Genomic DNA, 17,077 nt, shown 5'->3' on the forward strand with positions numbered 1-17,077 from the left:
TTCTATGTTTCTATTGGCTGCAACCAAGAACCGTGACTGATCTGCTTCTCCCGGTTCCATGGGCCCAGGCCACACTTGTACTGATACTTCCAACCAGCAAAGCAACTCGATGTTCGCACATAACAGTGTGCATTCTGGACGCTAATGGTAGCACCTCCCATTCTTGCACCTGCCTGGACTCACCCTCTCACCACTATAGGGAGAGGGAGGAGATGGCGCCATAACAGACCCCAGTTCAGATTATCACAAAGAAAGAAGAGACAAGTAGAAGCAAGCATAATTAATAAAGGAGGAGGTGTGAACAGAAACACAAAGCTGACAGAGGCGGTGGTGAGAGGAGCTGGAAATTAGGGATGCAGACAAACAAGGCTTCTAAATCTGTGCATTATTCAGGACTAAGAGTCTGAAAACCTCCAGAGGGTGGCCTGGGTCATGTGGGCGAGCAGAGATGGGACTGAGGTGGCTGGGAGGAAACCAGTCTTCCTGGGATCATTCTGGGTTGTCTGAATTCCCCTTCACAATGAGCATTCACAAGTCCATCTGATCCATAACTTAGTTTAATCCTTTGTGGGGTGCATCCTGGGCAGCAAGGAACCTCTGTCTGCCCCAGAGGGTCCAGCCCAGATGGAGGAGAGTGGTCTCTTCTGACCACTGCCCCGGACTCCTGTTTCAGTGCCTAATTAAGACCAATCTTCCCACTCAAAAGCAGGCTGGGGGACCCCAGGCTCCCCTCCTCCTATACCGGGCTCTCCATCGGCCTCACTTGTACCCCCTGCCCCACTTCCTGCAAGGTCTGAGGCCTCTTTGGCTGTTGGGCCTGCAGTCCTAGCCCAACCCTTGTTCTAAACAGGTGGGCAGAAGGGCAGGTAGGGCTGTGCATCCAGGTGCTGGCAGGGGAGAGGCATGGGTGAGCCTCAGGGCCCTGGGTCCCACCGGGAAATGTGCTCCTGAGCTGGAAAGGAAGAGAACAGAACAAGGGTCAGTGACAGCCCAGGCGGTCCTGGGATGGGGACCCTGCTACACTAGGTCCAGAAATAGCCATGATCCCACTTGCAGCTCCAGATCCTTCTAGCAGGTGCTGCTGGGGGCTGATTCTGGGCTAGGTCTCACCTCTGTCCCCACCATAGTTCACTGTGCTCTAGGGAATCAGGGAACGCTGAAGAACCCGATGGGTCCCCATGTGGCAGCTTTAGTGACAGGAGGAAAGGGACCTTGGTGAAATCCCCAGCCAGGCTGTAGTTCTGGTCTTGCCCCTGCGTGGCTGAGCCCAGGCCAATCTCCCTCTCTGTGCTTCAGGGGCCTACAGGTTCAGCGAGGCCCTGAGCAGGATGGCCCTGTGTGCTCAGACACTCTAGACTGTTCATCTGGATATCCCCAGGGGACAGGGGAGCCGTGGGAAGGCCCTCACCAAACTGGCAGATGTAACGGTTTCGGGTTTTACAGCGCTGGTCGTTCCAATTGAAGGCGGCCGATGCCTGCAGTTCCACACAGTTGCCAAACCTGCCAAGATTGTCGAGTGCTCAGGGTGGAGGAATGAAATTATGAGTCCTTAAATCCTCCCCCACAGTGGGCCACCTGCACCTAGGGAGGTGCCTCTTGGGTGCCCCCTCCCACATATGGGGCTTCTGGGAGCCAGCCCCAAGCCCATGCCTGCACTTCACAGCACTGCAGCTCCTCTCTTCTCGGGGTGCAGTGGGGACAGCTCCACCCACCGCTGCAGCCCTCAGCCATGCCGGCCACTGCAGGTGGGGGCAGTGGGGTTGGAACAGACAGGCCCACATCTTTCCTCCCAGCAGGAGAAGGTATGCCTGGGGGCCCACCAAGCCGGCTTCCTCTAGGGATGGGCCAGTGGCCTGGGCATGGCTGCCATCAAGGAGGTCAAAGGAGAACTGGGCGGGGTATCTGGAGCCTTGGTGGCCACACAGCCTGACCACCTCCCCCCTGCCCTGGGCATTCCTGGGCTTTGAAGACCAGGGCTGGGCCTCAGTGCAGGTGGGCCAGTGGGCAGATGTGTGCAGGAGTGGACGCAGGTGGGTGGCCAGCTAAGGAGGGCAGAATCAGTGTATTGATACAGGCAGAGGAGGCACGGTGTGGGGGAGGGATGGATAGATAATAGAGAGATGGAGAGACAGCTGGAGGGATGATGGGGACTGTGGATGGATGAAGCCTTCTTGGGTTCCCTCTCTTTTATTTGAGCCCCTGGAGGTCAGGGATGTACCTCATCTCAGCACTGGGCCCACAGCCAGCTGTGCCCAGACTTCCTGGCACCTGGGCACCAGGTAAGGCCCAGACCCTCAGGGCGCTCAGCCAAGCAGCAGGCAGGGTGGAGGTGGTTCAGCGGTGTCTGAAGGCTCGGCCAGCAGGCAGGTGAGAAGTGGGCACAGGGGAGGGAGGGCACCCCAGACTCACCCCTGGTTGTCAGGCTGCCCAAAGGCAAAACTGGTGAAGGACTGGTGCTCCCCGGTGGTCCAGCGGAAGGAGTCCTTAGCGGTCTTGTAGGTGAGCCCTGAGTCACAGCAGCCAAGGCTGGCCTCACACCCGAGATCCCTGGGCCCCGCTGGCAGCCCAGGCTCCCTGCGATGAGGGCCTGAGCCCAGAGCCTGTCGACCCCCAGCCCTTAAGCCCCCTTCCCAGCACTTCCAGCCCCTCTGGTGGCTCTCCCTCCCTTCGGCTCTCTCTGAAAGGAGTCACCAGCTTGACTACTGGCCCCATTCTGGGCCCCAAGCCCTCACCACACCCTTACTGCCCGCTGGTAGGTGCTCTGGGTTTCCACGGCCCAGATTCCTGGAGCAGTGTGAGGCATCCCAGCCCCACGCTCACTGCATCCCTTCCCGCTCCACCAGTCAGCCAGGCACTCACCGATCCAGAAGTTCCTGGTCTCAAAGTCATTGTTGGTCACCTCGTTGGTGGTCTCCAGGCGGCCCAGGTAGAAGGCGAGGATGTCCTGCACTTTCTGGCTCTCAATCTGGGCTAGCACCCCGCCCTTTCCCTGTAACCCCCGCTCCGGGTCATTCTGGCCCCAGAGCTCAGGCCAGCCCTTCCTTTCCATCCTGCCACCCATCGTGGCCATGGATGTCCAATCTGTGTGCTGGCCGGGCTGTCATCAGCCCCCCAAAGCCTCCTGCCTCTTAGAGCAGAGTCCGCCTTCTCTTCTCTGCCCACAGCTCCTCTGTCAGGGTCCCACACTTGGAAGGGTTTTGTTTCACCTGCTCAGTGTCTTTAATACATTTGGATTGGTTGCCAACATTAATAAATTGAGAGCTCAGTGAAAATCTGCATTTCTGGTTCTCTTGAGAAATTCCAGGTCCTGGCCTCCCTGAACTTGCATTCCTGCCCGGCAGCCAGCAGCTCGAGCTGAGTCAAGGTGGCCCCTTAGATGGGGGTTGAGTGGGGCCTTGTCCCTGGGTCCCTCAGCTCATTAAGTGACCTCCTGGCTTCCATGGGCCTCTGAGTTGTAACCCCTGCTTTATACTAAAGATGAGAGTCAGGAGAAGTCAAAGGAATTCATCTCTTAGCCCAGGGTCCCTCTGTTAAGAACCCGGGGGGACGGTCCCTGGGAAGGCAGGGGCCAACCATTACCTGGCATTTCATCTTGGCTCCGTAATAGGTGTCTGCCTCTGAAGACACCATGAAGCAGTCTCCATCGATCCTCAGGTCACAGGTGTGGAAGGGAAAGTGCACCTTGGCTGGGAGGAGGGAAGCCTGATTTTGTGTGTGGGTGCCTCAGAATCATTACCCTTCCGGTCCTGCCAGGATGTTAAGCTCAAGGTACCCCTTCCTCTGGCCACCAAGCAGGAGAGGGGGTTGGGGTCAGTGGTGTGCTGGTAAATGTGTAACAACCAGCTCTCCCTCAAAAAAAAAAAAAGTCTATGATTTTAGCATTGCCATTCCTGTGCTGGTGTAAAGACCCCCACCATGGCCAAGTTCAAGCTACCACTGTGACGTCACTGATCGGGGAATGGGGGAGAGGTGCGTACGATGGACTCCTGTGAGCTGGTCCGAGCCAGACCCAGCACCAGCTGAGGGGGTCCTGGGAGGGGCTCGTCTTGTCGGGGGGCTTTGCGGCAGGACTCACTGGCACACTGGGCTCCCCCATAGCCAACATCACAGACGCAGGAACACTCCTCTTCCCGGAACCGGCCATGCACGCACTGCACGCTGCACCGCACTGCCAGGATGGGGCAGGGGAGGGGACGGCACTCAGCTGGCAGCCACTGGGCCGCAGGCTGCCCCTCACAGGCCACGGATGTGCGCAGAATGGCCAACCACAACAAGAACAACCCCTGCGCCCCAGAGATGGAAACCATCTGGGCTCCCAACCGCTGCCACATTTGGCATCTTTGGTTTGATCTTGTAGAGAGAAGCAAATCGGGGTTTGGGAGTGGACCTGCTCATGGTCACAGAGCTGGGGGGTGGGGGACAGTGGGAAAGGAATCCACTTCTGGATCCTAATACTGTCCTCCTCCCACCATCCCAGGGCCTGAGGGGCCGATCTGATTTCACTTTGAATTCCCTGCACAGCGCAGGGTCTGGCAGACCGTCGGTGCTCAGTGAATGCTTATTGGATGAGGATAGGCTGTGTGAGGATCCCTCCCTGGGTCCCCCGGGTGGTCACAGTCCAGAACTCCAGGCGCCCCTCACCTTGGCAGTATCTGCCTGTGTAACCCGGGGGACAGTGGCAGTGGCAGGTGCTGAGGTTGAGATGTCCGTGGTTCCGGCAGCTCATGCGACATGGGTTCCTGGGGACCTCTGGTCGGATGAGATGGAAACGCTGTGAGGGCACCTCTCCCCGGCAGGCCAGGCAGGTGCCTCCCCGAGTGCTGAGGGCCAGGGCTTCTGGGACAGTCCCTCAGGATGCTGCCTGCCTCCTCCAGGATCACCAGATCAAGCCGCCCCAGCCAGAGGCAGGCAGGGTGGGGCACTTACCACACAGCCCCCCTGCGTGGTCCCAGGCTTTGAAGCAGCCCGAGACGCTGGCTGTGCAGAGCGAACACCAGGCGCCCTTCTTGTAGGGGACGATGGTCTTCCCGTTGACCTCCCAGTTGCCTCTGTGAGAGCAAGCAGCAGAGGCTAGAAGGACCTGGCCTTGGGCCTTGCTGCCTGCCCCACCAGCCCCTTCAGCTCTTTCCGGCCCAGCCAGGAAGGCAGGGAGCTGGGAGAGAGAGGGAGATTTCCTAGGAAAGAAAAGATGACCTCCAAACTAATACTGGGCAGATGCCCTGAACGCTGGGTGGTGCCTCCAGGAAGGGGCGTCTGAGAAGAAGCCACATTCTGCGTGGCCAGAATCTTGGGTGCTGCCCACTTCTGCACCCTCTCCCTTTCCTCCTTTTTCCCTCTCCCAGCAGGGGTGCAGACCAAGGGGTAAAGGCCTGTGGGTGGGTGGGTGAGTGTCTCACCCTGGGTGACAGCATCCCCTACCCCGCAGCCCAGCAGGGGATGGCAGGGCAGCTGCCATGGAGGAGGCTTACCCGGGAGAGTAGGCACAGACAAAGGCTTCCATCTCAGCCTGGGCCCCAGAGCAGGGATGCCGCCCACAACCCAGCTGGCTCGAGGTGGCCCACACGAGCTGCAGGAGACACAGTGGCTCAGAAACCCTCTCAGGGGCCCCCTGCACTCCTAGTCTGGGGACCAACAGCCTAGATGATGCTCCCCTGGGAAGGGTGGACACAGCTCTTGCCCCAGGCCAAGCAGATAAACAGTTTTGTCACCTCCCTGGGGACCCCAGGAGCAGTAGCTGTGCTGGGCAGGAATATAAGGATAGGTGGGAATAGTCTAGAAAGGCCTTCTGGGTCGGGAAGTGAGGGTCAGCAGATACCTGAGGGGAAGGGAGATTGTGGACAGTGGAGGAGAGTGGGAAAAGAGACTTGGACATCAAAGGCCTTGTGATGACTGAAAAAATGGCCACAACGCTTCACTTCTCCCTACAGCCCCCTCTTTATAAAATGTGGCTTTGCAGTTCTTTGCATCAACAGGAGGAATCTCTTTCCCACACCTTGAATCTGGCTGGCCCTGTGGCTTCTGTTGGCCAACAGGATGCAGGAGAAATGATATTGAACCATTTTAAACCTAGGCCTCAGGAGACCCTACAATTTCCGCTCATTCTCATAGAACTCTCATGCTCAGCCACCACGTGAACAAGGCTGCTGGAGGTTGAAGAACCTTATAGGGCAGAGATGAACCAGTTGAGGCCACTCTAGACAGCCAGCTCCCAGCCAACGCAGCAGCTGACTGCAGTTGCAGGAGTGGGCCCAGCGAAGACCAGAAGAAACTGTCAGCTGAGCCCAACCCAAACTGCCAAGCTGCAGAATCGTAAGATGCTATATTTGGGAGTAGTGCGTCATGCAGCAACAGCTAACAGATACAGATCTTTAATAGTATTCAAAACTAAGATTTAGAGTTTTAGAATCAGTGACAACCTGGAAATAGCACAAATGGTCAATACACAGGAATAGCCAAGCAAACTCTGGTAGCCACTAAAAATGACCAGCATGAGGCAGGGAGAAATGCACATGTAGTCATACCTATGTATCCAACAATTAGAGAATATGCATTCTTTTTAGGAGTGCATGGAACTTTTGCAGACACTGACCCCTCAGTAAGCCACAAAGCAAGATTCAATAAACACTCAATAACCAACATCCTACAGGACACATTCTATGAATTCAATGCAATAGAATGTAAAGGAAATAATTTACTATTATTATTATTAATTAAATTTAAAAAAAAATTTTTTTTGGCTGCGTGGCTTATGGGATCTTAGTTCCCTGACCACGAACTGAACCCAGGTCCTGGCAGTGAAGGCATGAAGTCCTAACCACTGGACCACCAGGGAATTCCCAAGGAAATAATTTAGAAGTAAGTAAAGGAGAAAACATAGTTTGGAAATTTAAATATACACTTCAAAATCAAAGACAGCATCATAATGGAAAATAGGAAACTCATAGACCTAAGTGACAATGAAATCACTAAATTCCAAAACTTATGGGATGTAGCTAACAGAGTTTAGAGGGAAATTGATAGCTTTAAAAGGCATATACCAGAAAAGAAAAAGGAGTTAAAATTAATGAGTTAAGAAAGTAGATGAAAGAAAATAATAAAAACAAGGGCAGAAGGACTTCCCTGGTGGCGCAGTGGTTAAAAATCCGCCTGTCAATGCAGGGGACATGGGTTTGATCCCTGCTACGGGAAGATCCCACATGCTGCGGAGCAGCTAAGCCCATGTGCCACAACTACTGAGCCTGTGCCCTAGAGCCTGTGAGCCACAACTACTGAGCCCACGTGCCACAACTACGGAAGCCCATGCGCCACAACTACGGAAGCCCGTGCGCCTAGAGCCTGTGCTCCGCAACAAGAGAAGCCACTGCAATGAGAAGCCCGCACACTGCAACGAAGAGTAGCCCCCACTCTCCTCAACTAGAGAAAGCCCGCGCACGGCAACGAGGACCCAACGCAGCCAAAAATAAATAAATTAATTTTTTTTAAAAAGAGCAGAAATTAATAAAAAGAAGAATAAAGTTGTGGATGGGTGGAAAAAAGAGAGAAGGAAAACAAACAAAAAACTGATTCGTTAGAATAGACAAACCTATGGGAAGACTGGTAAAGAACAAAAGAGAGAAGGCACAAATAAATACAATCGAGAATTTTAAAAGGACATACCTGCAGACACAGGAAACATTTAAAAAATCTGTTTAATTCTAGTTTAAAATCTCTGTTAAATGACAGTTAGCACCAACAAACTGGAAAATATAAAATGGATAGTTTCCTAGAAAACAGAACTTGGCAAAACTGTCTCAAGAAGAAATAGAAAATCTGAAATGATCTACGACCATTTCTAAAAGTTGAATCAGTAATTAAAAATCCATGGATACATACACATGCACACAAAACAAACAATCAAAAAATAGAACAAGGCCCAAATAGTTTTACAGAACAGTTACAGCAAATATCATAGAACCTATTCCAGGAAACAGAAAATGAGGCAAAACCTCCAACTCATTTTATGAGGTTAATATAAACCAGGTGAGGGCAGAACGAGAAAAGAAAATCAGAGGTCGATTGCACTATCAAATAGTATTTAGGAAACCAAATATAGCAATTAATTAAAAACAACAATAACACACACACACACACACACCCTACATCGCTTTATTTCGCATCACATCATATACACAATGGAATACTACTCAGCCATAAAAGAGAATGAAATTTTGCCATTTGCAGCAACAAGGATGGACTTAGAGGGTATTATGCTAAGTGAAATAAGTCAGACAGAGAAAGACAAATACTGTATGATCTCACTTATATGTGAAATCTAAAAAATACAACAAACTAGTGAATATAACAAAAAAAAGAAGCAGGCTCACAGATATAGAGAACAAACTAGTGATTACCAGTGGGGAGAGGGAAGCGGGGAGGGCAGTATAAGGGTAGGGGAGTAAGAGCTACAAACTATTAGGTATAAAATAAACTACAAGGATACATTGTACAACATGGGGAATATGGCCGGTATTTTTTTTTTTTTTTTTTTTGGCTGTTTGCGGGCCTCTCACTGTTGTGGCCTCTTCCGTTGTGGAGCACAGGCTCTGGACGCGTAGGCTCAGCGGCCATGGCTCACGGGCCCAGCCGCTCCATGGCATGTGGGATCTTCCTGCACCAGGGCACGAACCCGTGTGCCCTGCATCGGCAGGCGGACTCTCAACCACTGCGCCACCAGGGAAGCCCAAGGCCAGTATTTTATAATAACTATAAATGGAGTATAACCTTTAAAATTTGTGAATCACTCTATCGTGTACCTGTAGCTTATATAGTACTGTACAACAACTGTACTTCAATACAAATAAATAAATAAATATGAGTCATGAAACTGTGAGCTGATAATTGTTGAAGCTGGATGATAGGTAGATGGGGGTTCATTATATCACTTTGACTGCTTTGTATATATTTGAAATTTTCTATAATAAAATGTTTAAAATACGTGACCAGGAAGATGTAGTGTCATGTAACAGCTTTGTACACACACACAAAAATTATTCATGTATTTCATCACTGTAAATAGTTAAGGAAAAACCTTATAATTATTTCAATAGATGCACAAAAGGCATTTGATAAAACACAAAACCTTTCCATGACTTTAAAAATCCTTAACAAACTTAGATTAGAAAGAAATGTCTGGGGCTTCCCTGGTGGCGCAGTGGTTGAGAGTCCGCCTGCCGATGCAGGGGACACGGGTTCGTGCTCTGGTCCAGGAAGATCCCACGTGCCGCGGAGCGGCTAGGCCTGTCTATAACCTGATAAAGGCTACTTATTAAATTCATATGAAAAAATCAGGAGAAAGAATCAAGAATAGCCAAGAAATTTTTGAATGATAATAATAACATGGGGGATTTTCCTGTCAAAACTTTTTATAAAGCCATAATAATTAAAGCACATATATGCAGGAGTAAACAAAAAAAGCAACAAAATAGAAGAGAGAACTCAGCAACAGACCCATGTGGATATGTGAGCTTGGTATATGGCTGAGGTGGCATTAGAGTCTGTGGGGGAAAGATTCAGTTCTTAATACAAGAAGTAAAAAAAAAAAAGATAAAATTGGGCTTCCCTGGTGGCGCAGTGGTTGAGAATCTGCCTGCCAATGCAGGGGACACGGTTTCAAGCCCTGGTCTGGGAGGATCCCACATGCCGCGGAGCAACTAGCCCCGTGAGCCACAGTTACTGAGCCTGCGCATCTGGAGCCTGTGCTCTGCAACAAGAGAGGCCGCGATAGTGAGAGGCCCGCGCACCGCGTTGAGGAGTGGCCCCCACTTGCCACAACTGGAGAGAGCCCTCGCACAGAAACGAAGAGCCAACACAGCCATAAATAGATAAATAAAATTTTTAAAAAGGCAAAATTCCTTTAAAATAAAAAGATAAAATTAACTCTAATATCACTAGATGGCTTAATGACTTCAATATGAAAAAAAGGAAAACATTTGAACTTTGGAAGAAAATACAGGAAGAATATCTAGCTGATGTCAGAGTTGAAAAGGATTTATTTCTTAAACATGATACAACAAATGGATGAACTATAATGAAAAACGAGAAAATTGATTACATTAATATTAAAATCTTCTGAAAGATTTATCTTATAAAAGATAACATAAAGAGAAAATACAAGCCATATATTAGAAAAAAAGTATCTGCAACCAATATGACCAACAAAAAGTACAAAGCATATAGCAAAGATGCTTACAAATTAATAAGGGAAAGATGAAATTAAAAGGCAATGAAAAGAACAGAAAAGAGGCTCAGTCCCACATGTAATCAGGGAAATGCAAATTAAAAACAGAATGAGGTAGCATTTCACAGCCTTGAGTTGGCAAAAATGAAGGAGCTGACAATACTCCTTAATGAATAGAGTAAGAATGGGGAGTGAGAACTGGTTTGTGGGCAGGAGTAGAGTTGGCGACATCACTTTGGCAATAGCTACTAAGGTTGTAGGTGCGTGCTCCGTCTGACCCAGCCATTCCCCTTCCAAGTGTGTCCTAGAAAAAGTCTGGACACATATGTACAAGAGGACGGGAACTAGAATTTGTGCATTTCGGTATGACTTGGGATAGTAAAAAAAAAAAACGTGGAAGTAACCCAGATGCCTGTAAATTGCAGTTTATTCATAGTGAATCACACATGCATGCTCAGATCAACGGAAACAAATCTTACAAATGTGGTCTGAAGTGATAAACACAAATTGCAAAAGGAGACGTACAGAGAGAGCACTTAGGTAGGATTTAATAACACACAACCCACTTGCACAAGTAGAAAAGGTATCAAAACCCTTCCACGTGTAGTAAAGGTATTAAAACATGCTTGGGGAAATTCCCTGAGGGACCAGTGGTTAGGACTTGGTGCTTTTACTGCTGGGGCCCTGGTTCCATACATGGTCGGGGAACTACCCTCGGCCCCCCCTTAAAAAAAGAAAAGAAAAACAAGGAATTCCCTGGTGGTGCAGTGGTTAAGAATCTGCCTACCAATGCAGGGGACGTGGGTTTGATCCCTAGTCCGGGAGGATCCCACATGCCGCGGAGCAAATAAGCCCATGCACCGCAACTACTGAAGCCCACGCTCCTAGAGCCCGTGCTCCGTAACAACAGAAGCCACCGCAATGAGAAGCCCACGCAACTCAACGAAGAGCAGCCCTCGCTCGCCGCAGCTAGAGAAAGCCGGCACGCAGCAATGAGGACCCAACGCAGCCAAAAATAAATAAATTAATTAATTAATATAAAAAATGTTAGTGTCATGCAAAACAACAACAATAACAACCCTCTACCCTGCAAGTTGACACATAAAAGTAACCATTAAAAAAAAGAGAAAAACATGCTTGGGATTTTGCCTGTGTTTTCCAGTGCTGGATCCTAGTACATAAACGATGCCAGTTACAGAGAAGACATTCAGCAAATTTTGTTGAGGGGGAAGAAAAGGAAACATGGGGTGTTTCACCTGGACTTCAGCAAGGTTACCTCGGGAGGGACAGAGGAAAGGGCAGAAGGAGGGCTTACGCTTAGTTTTGTTTTTTTAAGAGATGAGAAACAAATATAGTTAACATTTTCTAATGCTAGGTAGTGGATAAGAAGGAGTCCATTATTTGATTTAGCTTTGAAATATTTCATATTTAAAGCTGAAAAAAGTAAAACTAAACAAATGGGAGGAAAAGCAACCACCAATTTTAGGACAAACTGCAGACCTCTGAACTAGCCCAGCAGGGCAGGGGCCTCAGAGCCGGTACCCGGGCCTCACCTGAGTGTAGTGGGTGCAGGTGGCATTGGGGGCACAGTCGGCCGCTGCCTGGTTGTACTGCTGCCCCTCTGAGAACCACAGGCCCACCACGTGGATGAAGGACGCCGAGCTCACGGGCAGCAGCTGCACATTCCAGCCCACTTGCGGGGTAGCCCGGGGGACAGAGGCTGGGCTTGGGGCTGGGGCGCCACAGAGGGCTGCCCTGGTCTGGGCCTGTTGGGCCAGGCTCTCGCTCCAGTCCTGGGGGAAAGGAGCGCAAACAGCAACATCAGCAGGGGACCCTGGCCCAGGCCTTAGTGATCCAGCCCCCCCACCAGCACATCCAGAGGTGCTGGTCCTGCAGGGAAGAGACCCCAGCCCAAACAGGGGTCCTGCTTGGCGGCTTGAGTGCTCTGAGCTGCTTTCACCGCCTTCACTGGGGCCAGGGAAGGTCAGACAGGACCTGCAAGGGGCGCTCCAAGGTGGTGTTGGAAAAGCACCTGTCCTGTCTGGACCCCCCACCCAGAGCCCGGCTCCACCCAGGACTGACGGCTTCCGTCCTTCTGATCCAGTGGCGTGTACCCTCAGGCCCCGCCCACTAAGGGGGATGGGTGTTCCTGGGCGCGAGGTGCCAGCCCACGTCATAGGATGGGCCTCTGCCGTAATTTTTCCCGTCTGGTAATGGGAGCCCTGGATAGTGCCCAAGCCTTTCAAACTGGTTCCGTGTTAGGTAAAACTGACCCTGGCCATTGTCAGAAAGGCTCCCTCTTGGCTTCCCTTCTGTGATGCAAAAAGTCGCAGCAGCCATACCGCTGTGTCTTATTCCCTAAATCTGGTTTTGGAGTACACAGGGGCACCAGCTGGGAGTCAGGACCGGAGAGGGTGTAAAGGTCTCCAGGGCCTCAGCGCTTTGGTCTCAGCAAGCAGAGTTCTCTGGAGTGGGCCTAATCTGCTCTTCCCACCACGTACCAGCTGCCCTTTTCCCTACCCCCATCCAACAGCTCCCCGTCCTCTGAAACGGGGGGCTTAGCAACCAGGATGACTTGTGTCACCCGATCGTCATGCCCTGGTCCAGCCCAGCCACCTCATTCCAGCTCTGTGACCTCCAGCAGTCTGCTAATCTCCATGAGACTCAACATACGCTTCTGTAAAATGGAATAATAGCTTCTGTAAAATGAAATAATAAGGTGGGTGTTCCCTGGTGACCTAGTGGTTAGGATTCTGGGCTTTCATTGCCATGGCCCAGGTTCAGTCCCTGGCCGGGGAACTGAGATCCTGCAAGCCGTGCCGTGTGGCCAAAAAACAAAACAAAACAAACAGATAATAAGGTACCCATAGGGTAAGATTGTGTGAAGATTAAATGGATGCAGAGAGAAAAGTGCTGCACTTAGGGCCTGACCTGCAGCAGCCCGGGCAGATGGTGGTTGTGATTTTACTGCTGACGGGAACTGGAGCTGGGAGCAGCGGGAACTGCGTGGGGCGCCTCAGCAGCCCGGACCACCCCCAAGGGCCTCAGCCTCCACTGGGGTGCCCAGGGCCAAAGCTGTGGGTGTGACAGAGGCTGAGTGGTGGGGCTCCAGTTGCATTTTTTATGAAATGCTGTTTTCTAAGACTTTGGCAACAGGACCATGGGAAGTGTAGAAGCTGACCGGAGCAGCCTCACACCGGGCACTAGGGCTGGGAGTGTGGGGATGAGAGCCAGGACCTGGGCCTGAGGAGGGGCAGAGCCGCTGCGAGCAGGGAAAGGGGGAGAGGCGACCCCCCTCCTGCCCACCCCACCCCCACCTCCTGGGAACCTGACCCTGGAGCTCTCAAGGTCGCCACTGCTGCGCCAGCCTCAGAGGAGTTTATGGGAAGCAGTCATGGGGAACCCTGCCTGCCCCACACTGCCCCTCCCTCGCTCCCTCGACTGTTACCATGGGAGGGCGCAGCTGGGGTCCCATACTACGGGGCAGTGTTTCTGGGCTCCAGGATGACACCTTCAACCCTGAAGCCCCGAGGGAGTGGTGGGAAACCCTATACCCCGCTCCCTGGCCCCCAGTGAATGAGCTGGGAATTGGGGAGGGGGCCCCTCCTAGTCGCCTAGACAAACTGCTGAAGAAGCAGTGGGTCTGGTCACACACAAGCCTCACCCCTCCCACCCCCAGCAGGATGCTTCTCCCTCCCTGACTAGCCTCCAGTCCTGCTGGGACTCTTTTGTGATGCTCCTGTTTCTTGGAGGAGGGGACCCCAGCTCTTTCCATGTCTTCTGGTCTCCGGGGCAACGGGAAGGGATGCAAGGAAAAGCCCAAGGGCTGCCTTTCTGGGGGAGGGGGAAGCAACGGCCCCCCTCCCCCCCTGCGCCCCCCCCCCCCCCCGACCCCGGCAGCCAGGCGTGGTCCCAGAGCGGGAAGTTGGCTGGCCGCTGCCCCACTCTGCCAGGTGAAAGGGCACCTGGCACTGGCATGGCCTCCTCAGTCCTCTTCAGGGTTGCCCCTCCAGGTGCCCCCTTGGCCAGCCCGGGTTGGGGGTACTCACCATTCTCTGCATGTTGGCTGCAGGGGGGTGGACCCGGCTGCGCAGGCGGTTGTGCAGGGAGAGGAGCAGGAAGCTCTCCTTCTTGCTCAGGGCTGGGGCGGGAGACACGGTCAGGCCACCTGAGCGGTGGGACCTGGGCCCGGCCCCTGGCGATGGGGCGGGCGTCACCACGGCAAGACGAGAATGCAACCCTGCACTTATGGAACGAGTGATGGGACAGGACGATGGTGGGTGTGTATGGGAGGACCCGGGGCAGAGGCATGGGGGCATAGGGAGTTGTGGAGAATGCAGTGGGGCTGAGACAGAGAGACAGGTGTAGGCGTAAAGGAGCCTTAGGCTGAGAGCTGGGGGTGGGGTGATAGAAGGGAATGGGGGCCTGGGGGCTAGGTGTGAAGAGGGGTCCAGTCCTGGGCTCGCAGTGGGCCCTCTGGCTGGGGCTCCTCTCAGCCACTGAGTCTCTTCTGGGGTCCCTGCTGCAGGCTTCCAGTGTTCTTCCTTCACCCCCAAGCCTGGGCCCACTCCCCTTCATCCTTCTGCCCCAGTCCCAGCCTCCTCCATCCATCTCCAGCCCCTGGACTGTTCGAGGGTGGCTCTTTAAATCACACCAGCCTGCCCAGGGCTCAGGCCTGGGAACTGGCTTCCAGAAGCCCCCTGGGACCCTCTGCAGAGCTCATAGCTCCTCCACTCTTTCCTCACCCCGCAGCCCCTTACCTCCAGGCACTGGAACCTGCTTCTCCTGTAGCTGGAGTGGGCGCACCTCTGCCCAGGTCATGCCAAGGAGAGCCAAGAGTACAGGCAGGAGGCCAGGCCGGTGGCCCCCCAGCCCAGGGGAGGGCTCCAGCCTCAACATGGGCCTGCTGGGTTCTCTGGGCTCTGCCCGGCTCAGCTGTCCAGCTCGCTTCCCAGACTGGATGGAGCTATTCACAATCTCTAAGAGTCAGGCTGGGCTGGCAGACAAAAGGGGGAGGCTGGTGAGTAATCGGTGAGTCCAAACAGCCTCCCTTCCTTGGCGCTGGCATGAAAGGAGACAGACAGCTCCAGTCCCGGGACTCCCTCCCTCCCTCCCTCCTCTGGCTGCTGGCCTGGTCAGCCCACCCGCCCGCCCGCCCGACAGCCAACCGACCAACCCACCGAGTGGTTCGCAGCGACCCCGTGGCCCCTGCTAATCATTGCAGGATTATCAGAGCCCTCGGGGAGCCCTCGGAGACCCTGCTGATTGGCCCGCAGACATTCCAGGGCTGCAGATTAACGAATAATGGCTGTGCCCACGCTGGAACAGTGTCCTCCAGGCCCATTGGCAGCTTCTCCTCCCAGCCCCAGGCCCAGGCAGGCTGCGGCCATGTGCCCTGCGGGCGGGCAAGAACTGGGCAAGACCCCAGGGGAGTTCTTTCCTTTCTTGGGAAGCCCCGTCCCAACCCCCAGCCATGAATTAAACATAGGCGGATGGTAACTGCACACCAGTCAAGCGCCACTGGTGGGTGGGGGCACTGGGGCAGTGGGTTTGTAGGGGAGTGGGCAGGGGCTGCCCCAGGGGGAGGAAATGGGTACCTTAGGACAGTCTGTCTGGGTCGTGTGCGGGGCTGGGTCCCAGCCCTGCTGCCCCCCCAGGCCCACCCACGTGACTGCAGGCTAGGAGAGGGCAAAAGTGAGAAGAGAGCACGTGATGCCCTTGGCTGACTCGAGTCCTGCTGGGAACAAGTCGGCCTCCGGACAAACAGGCAGCAGGGCAGCCAGTTGCCATGATGCTCCGGGGCCTGGCTGCAGCCAGCACAGTCCCACTGGAATAAGCTGAAGAAGATCTGCACCATGACCCACATTTCCTAGAAAATAAAATTTGTCCCACAGGCCACAGCCAAATGCCCACATTCCCCTCAGGGCAGATCAGAGGTTATTCAGCCATCCCAAAGGACAGCCCTGAAAGCCAGGTACTTCTTCCTTCTGGAGTTTGAGTGACCCCTGACCCCTGGGCCAGCACTCTCTCAGAACCAGGTGTCAGTTCCCTGGAAGCTCTGCTGAGAGGCAAGTGGGCTTGGCTTTTGAGGGGGAAACACGGATGGAATGTGGATACCTTTGTGGATGTTGGGGAGTGGAGACAGGGCCAGGCACAAGGACCCCTAAGCCAGTCTGGGGTTGGGGATCCCCCTGTAATACCCAGGGCCTGAGGAGTTTCTTCTCCCTCAAACGCATGACCAGACAACCTCAAATTCACCCTGTCTGGGTCCCAGCAGTGCTTAATAAAACGGAGTTTACAAAGCAGCTTCCAATATGTGAATTCAGTTAATTGTTGCAATAACCCGGGGCAATAGAAGATGAGGAGCCCATGTTTTAGATGCGGAAGCTGGGCTCAGCGTGCCTGAGGGACTTGCCCCAGGTCACCCGGCAGGCACATGGTGCATCCCAGCTAATCCGGGGGCTCTGTCTTCACATTCATTCCCAGACCCTGGTGCAGATCTGCTTTAGTTCGCATCACGGCCCTTTGAATTCAATTCCCACAGCCCTGCTCTGCACCAGGTAACAAAAGACCCAATTCCTCCTCCTGGGCTTTGAAGATAAATGTGGCTAGTTTTCCTGTAGTACAATGCTGGGCACATGACACAGGTGGGAGGAAAATATATTTTGGGGCCTGGGGTGGAACAACTTTTGAGCGGCCCTGGCTCACTGTAAGAGGAGGCCGGGGCGAGCCCGGCTTTCAGGAGCCAGAAGAGGAGAAGCTGAGCAGAGAAAATACCAGACCAGACATCTGAGGGCCTAGCTTCTATCTGAGGTGCTGTCTGTGACCCTGGAATTGTCACTTCCACCCTGGGTCTCAGTG

General features: G+C 53.1%; 1 protein-coding gene across 3 annotated transcripts; it reads right to left on the reverse strand.

Moving 5' to 3' along the window:
* Positions 1-541: 541 nt before the first annotated feature.
* On the reverse strand, positions 542-15,596 carry LOC137215602 (C-type lectin domain family 18 member A-like). Of its 3 annotated transcripts, XM_067721040.1 has the most exons (13): positions 15,397-15,596; positions 14,977-15,212; positions 14,266-14,357; positions 11,770-12,009; positions 5,469-5,566; positions 4,927-5,048; positions 4,642-4,749; positions 4,076-4,168; positions 3,580-3,686; positions 2,860-2,989; positions 2,410-2,506; positions 1,409-1,500; positions 542-952 (listed from the first exon to the last, which is right to left on the reverse strand). In XM_067721040.1, exons 2-13 carry the CDS (start codon positions 15,113-15,115, stop codon positions 915-917), a joined length of 1,356 nt encoding a protein of 451 aa, XP_067577141.1. In that variant the 5' UTR covers positions 15,116-15,212; positions 15,397-15,596; the 3' UTR covers positions 542-914. The 3 variants fall into 3 exon arrangements, with proteins under 3 accessions (XP_067577141.1, XP_067577143.1, XP_067577142.1); XM_067721042.1 differs by lacking the exon at positions 11,770-12,009; XM_067721041.1 differs by lacking the exon at positions 15,397-15,596 and having other exon boundaries at positions 14,977-15,271.
* Positions 15,597-17,077: the final 1,481 nt, after the last annotated feature.

The sequence above is a fragment of the Pseudorca crassidens genome, chromosome 20 (genome assembly GCF_039906515.1).
Source record: "Pseudorca crassidens isolate mPseCra1 chromosome 20, mPseCra1.hap1, whole genome shotgun sequence".
NCBI lineage: Eukaryota > Metazoa > Chordata > Mammalia > Artiodactyla > Delphinidae > Pseudorca > Pseudorca crassidens.

Excerpts from the sequence above, each read along its gene's own strand:
- LOC137215602 (XM_067721040.1), bottom strand. The coding sequence starts at position 15,115 with ATGTTGAGGCTGGAGCCCTCCCCTGGGCTGGGGGGCCACCGGCCTGGC. Across the intron at positions 4,169-4,641 it reads CACAGGCAGATACTGCCAAG|TGCGGTGCAGCGTGCAGTGC; the intron begins GTGAGGGGCGCC and ends CCATCCTGGCAG. Across the intron at positions 2,990-3,579 it reads GAGCCAAGATGAAATGCCAG|GGAAAGGGCGGGGTGCTAGC; the intron begins GTAATGGTTGGC and ends CGGGGGTTACAG.